The sequence below is a fragment of the Echinops telfairi genome, unplaced genomic scaffold (assembly GCF_000313985.2).
Source record: "Echinops telfairi isolate 266 unplaced genomic scaffold, ASM31398v2 ScPeMD7_655;HRSCAF=1070, whole genome shotgun sequence".
Classification (NCBI taxonomy): domain Eukaryota; kingdom Metazoa; phylum Chordata; class Mammalia; order Afrosoricida; family Tenrecidae; genus Echinops; species Echinops telfairi.
The window spans coordinates 32,412,718-32,417,574 of record NW_022104553.1 but is presented as its reverse complement, the minus strand read 5'-3'; the positions used below and the strand labels follow the sequence as shown (position 1 = coordinate 32,417,574).

At 62.2% G+C, this 4,857-nt stretch overlaps 1 protein-coding gene across 1 annotated transcript in view; it reads right to left on the bottom strand.

The window, feature by feature from the left end:
• Positions 1–105: 105 nt before the first annotated feature.
• Positions 106–4,857, bottom strand: part of PPP1R14A (protein phosphatase 1 regulatory inhibitor subunit 14A) — a 23,196-nt gene continuing 18,444 nt past the window's right edge. Inside the window, exons 3-6 of the mRNA XM_004715847.2 lie at positions 4,709–4,857; positions 2,634–2,714; positions 1,655–1,687; positions 106–624 (exon numbers count right to left, since the gene is read on the bottom strand). Of these exons, the coding sequence (XP_004715904.1) occupies positions 484–624; positions 1,655–1,687; positions 2,634–2,714; positions 4,709–4,857 (404 nt within the window). The 3' untranslated portion in view covers positions 106–483. The remainder of the gene's footprint in view (positions 625–1,654; positions 1,688–2,633; positions 2,715–4,708) is intronic.

Here is a 4,857-nt window from a genome sequence, read left to right as displayed (position 1 = left end):
TCTCTCTCTCTCTCTCACACACACACACACACACACACACACACACACACACACACACACACGAGCGCCGAGAGGCAACCCCCTGTGACCCATATGCCCAGTAAATTCCAGGAGTGGGCGAACGGTTTAGTAGTGTTGAGAGGTCATAGGTATGAGAGCATGCGTCCTCTCCCTGGCCCAGGGACCGAGCAGGGTCAGGAACCCCGCCCCCACTCAGGGTCCGCAGGGGCAGGGAGGACAGGATGTGAGTCCAGGCGCCAGGTCATCAGGGGCTGTTCTCATGCTCTCTGGCTGGCGAGGAGCGGCTGTCCATCTGGCGGGGCCAGCTGTGGGTGCTGGGACACCAGGGCCCCTGCAGGGGGGCGGCGGGGAGCAGGGGGGTGCCTCGGGGGAGCCCGCGGGAGCCGGCAAGAGGAAAAGAGCCAGGCGGGGTGCGGTGGCAGAACCGTTATATACAAGGTCTACAGACCCCGCGCGGCGGGGTCAGGGCGGCGCGGGCCGGGCGCGGTCGGGGTGCGGGCTCAGGCTGCGGGCGTCCGAGTCGTCCGAGGGGCTGGGGTGGCCCCCGAGGCCCCGCTGCTTGTGGAGTCCGCGCAGTTTCCCCAGCAGCTCCTGGACGAAGTCCTGGGCACAGCGGGGAGGGGGCGTGTTGAGGGCGGGGCGCTGGGGGCACCCAGGCCCGCCCCGTCCCGCTCAGCAGCCTCGCTGGCTGGGCCCCCTCCCTCTGCCCCCGGCTTCCTGGTCTGCGGTGGGGGGCTAGGGAAGGGCTGGGGGTATAAGAGGCAGGGGAAGAAAGAGACAGAAGGAGACAGAGACAGGAGAGACACAGGGAGAGAAAGGGAGAGGGAGACAAGGAGGGAGGCAGATGGAGAGAGGAGACAGGAGAGCTAGCTGGCATTGACAGGCACGGGAGAGAGAGATGGCAGAGACAGGGGAGAGAGAGATGTGGGAGAGGGGCAGAGGCAAACCGAGATAGACAGGGCGAGACGGAGAGAGTTGGGGAGGGACAGAGACCCAGATCTGAAGATCAGAGACAGAAACAGAGGGAGACACAGGTGCAGGGAGAGACACGGAGAGGCTTCTCTGGCAGAGATCACCAGGAGGGTCCCCAGAGACAGCTGCTGGAAAGAACCGGAGACACACAGACACAGGGTGACGTCTGTCCCTCAGGCAGCCTAGCCAGAGAAACGCAAATTTTTTTCCCTTTTAAAGCAGGGAAGGAAGTGGGAGGGGGAGGGGAGGGCTGCCCAGCGCCTGGGCCTGGAAGGATGGGAGCCACGCTGGAAGGTGGGAAGATGGGCATCCCGTCTGAGGCAGCCAGGGGGAAGAGAGGCAGGGCCTATGGAGTCAAGCCTGAGGACAGAGCCCCACAGAGGGGCAGGGATGGGGACAGATGGGACGGCGCCTCGGCGTCCCAGTGAGGAGGAGATAATGGAGTCCCAATGGCAGATGGGGACAGAGGAGAGACAAGGGGTGAGGAGGACAAAGGACAACACTGAGGCCAGAGAAGCGCTGGAGGGAGGGGCTCCCCAGGGTTTCCTCTGCCTGCCTGTCCCCTGGGCGTGGCCAACTCGTCCTCCTCCTCACAGGCCACATCCCAACCCTTCCCCCCCCTATCAGTCAGGCGGTGGCGGACAGTGGAGGGAAGACTTACCTCTGTGGGGTTCTTGCAGGACTTCAGCAATCCCTAAACACACACCACCCAAGCAAAACAAAGCAGTAAACAACTAGCACCACTTCCCTCCTCCCCCTCCTCCTTCCCAATAAAGCTCGGTAACGCAAGCCACGTGGAAATCAGACTCCAGAATGGACCTCCCACCTGGCTCCCTGGCAAGCAGCTCAGAGGGAGAGAGATGTGGCTCTCCACTGCTGCTGCGAAGGTTCAGTCTCAGAATCCCAGGGAGCTCTTCCACTCTGTCCTACAGGGTCGCCACGAGCTGGGACTGACTTGACGGAAGTGGGCTGGTGGGCTTTGGGTTTGGGGCTGGACAAAGAGGAAAAGCCAGGCACCATCGCCCAGAGAAGGGCGGGCGAGTCCCAAAGCATTTCCAACTGCTTGAGAGCACGGATACTGGGAGCAGATGGCGTGGGCAGGAATGGCCAGCTCTGTCCTTTCTGAGCTGTGAGACCCTGAGCGAGTGATGAGCCCTCTCTGAGCCCCATTTACCTCTTCTGGAAAATGGAGGTAAATAACAGCCCTGCCTCACTGGGTTCTGTGGGGGTGAAATGCGATGCGGGACTAACAGCCTCTGAACCCGAAGGGGAAGCTCTACTCTGTCCCATACGGTCACTGAGTCGGACCAACCACGTGGCCCAAGGTGCGGTTTGCGGGCTTCGTGGGCCTCATCTGCTACATGGAGACAATGGCTGGTCCTCCAGGGTGCTTGAGGAGGGTGAAAGGAGACCACAGGTGCACAACGACTACAGAGTGCCCAGCAGCACGTTCTCCGCCACGTTAGCTGTGTTTGTAGTTAAAGAACAAAACTCACGGCATCGGTGCTGACTCGCAGTGACCCTGCAGGACAGGGTCCAAGTGCTCTCTGAGGTTCCGCGGCTGTCACTCTTTCAGGGTGTGGAAGGCCCACCTTTGTGGACTACCTTAGGGGCACCCCCACCCCAACCTCCCTCCCTACCTGGATTTTCCGGCTCCTATCCTCTTCATGCTCCAGTTCCAGCAAGTCATCGATGTTGACTTCATCTGGCATGTCGGCCTCCTACGGTGGGGGGTGGGGGTGGGGCGGTCAGGGTCCCTCTTGGCCTCCCGGTGGTTCTGCCCCAGGCTTTGGAGGAGTCCTGCCCCGGGTCCCCCCATCCTCCAACCCCAACCCAGCTGACCAGTTCTGGAGCCACAGTGTGGCAGCCGGGGACAGCACCACCATGGTGGGACATCTGGGGGTGGGGGAGGGGTGACAGATGGGCTAGAGGCGGCCCTGGGGGCCTGTACCAGCCTGGATGTCTGGGCCCCAGGGCCACAGGAGCCTGGTGGCTGGCACGGGCCTCCCCTTGGCCCCAGTTCCCACAGTGGGAAACAGGCCTGGTCCAGTCTTGGAATGTCATCTTCTGGGATTCGGGAGAGGGGCTGGCTCTGCCCTTTCAAGGAAAAGTCTAAGGGCTAGGTGCCGCTGGGAGGGAAAACAGGCAGGCTGGAGCCTGCTGGGGCGACACCCCCCCACCCCCCACCCAGGGACAGGCAGGGCTCTCTGGCTGGCCCTTGGGGCTATAGGCCACCCGGAGAACTGGCAGCCCTAGATATTGACCTCTGAGGATTCCAAGGTGGGGTGTTTGGCAGGAGTTTGGAGCCCAAATGTCAGGCCGCCAAGAGGGGGCGGGTCTCCCGGTAAATGACTTCTCAGGGCAGTGACCCAAACGTGGGCTGTCAGAGGACAGGGTCCAGCTGCCCGAGTGAGAGATCCCCTAGGTTCCAAAGCCTTAACATACTGCCTCCGCCCCTCCCCCAAAGTCCGCTGCTGACTCTCGGGCTCCAGGCTGCTGGCTGGTTTGGACACACATATGGTGTTGCTCAGTAGTTCAAAACCACCAGCCGCTTCCTGGGAGCAAGAGGCTGCCTACTCCCATAAAGAGTTACAGTTTTGGCAGCCCACACGGGCAGTTCTAGAAGGGTGTGTCTTGTGTGTCCCTACCCAGCTACGGCCGTCACACTTTTGCGCTGTACCAGGTGTGACTTCAAGTGGTAGATGGTGTACCCGGGGTCTGCCTGTGGCCTGCTAGTAGGTACAGGGAGCTGGGTGCATGCCTGCTGTGCATCCATCCCCTCGGGGAGTGATTGGACCTGCCTTTGCAAATTTGCCTGTGGAGAGGGCCAGCCGAAAAGAGGGAGCCCCTCGATGTGAGAGACTGGCCCAGGGGCTGACACAATGGGCTCAAACCCAGCAACGGTGGTGGTGGTGAGAATGGTGCAGGGCCCAGCAATGTTCCGTTTTGTGGGACGCAGGGTCGCTTTTGGTGGGAGCCGACTGGGCAGCAGCTGATAACCACAGCATGGGCCGACCTTCAGCTACTGGGGCTTTCTGGCTGTTGGGTTGGGCCTACAAGTGGCTGTGGCTTCCGTCATGGGGTCTGGGTGTGGCTACAGTCGGCGGCACTGGAAGGCTGGGGGTGGCTGGTTGTGGGTTGTGTCAGGTGGCGGCCAAGGTTGTTTCTGTCTGTGCACGCTCCCGTTTGTAGGGGGGTGTATCTGTCACTGGTCCAACCTTGACTCCTGGGGGGCTGTGTCTCATGGCCTGTGCTGGCGTGTCTGTGGGAGGTTGTAGCGGATGTTGCTCTGTGCCTCTGTGTGGATGCGGCGTCTGGAAGTCCGTTGCAGCCCCTGCCCTTGTGGCAGCTGTTTCTCGGCTGTGCCTCTCGGTGGGGGCTGTGTCGCCACTGTCACCATGTCTATGTTTGGCTTTAAGACGGCCCCCTCCCCCACCCTCTCTCCAGCTATGGCCGCTCAGGCTCCTCAATCTTGCCTTTTCAACCCCGTTGGCCTTTCAAGTGTCTGACCACATGTCTGTCCACCAAGAATGTCATGCAGTGTACACAGCCGGCCGACGAGTGATCTCTTGTGTGCATCAGGCTCCACGTGTGTCCAGACACCCCCCCACACCTCCCCCTCCCCACACTCACCAAGAGCGTGAGATCTCAGGTCAGGGGGGTCGGCCGGCCCAGAACCACCCCCCAGCTCCCCAGGGCTGCCGGCCCGCCTCACCCGGCCGCGATAGAGCTCCTCCAAGCGCCCGTCGATCCACTTCTCCACGTCCAGCCGCCGCTGCAGCTCCCGCCGGTCGTACTTGACGGTGACCCGGGCGTGCCGCTTCTGCAGCCCCCCAGGGCTGCCCCCCGGCCCTCGCGCCCGCG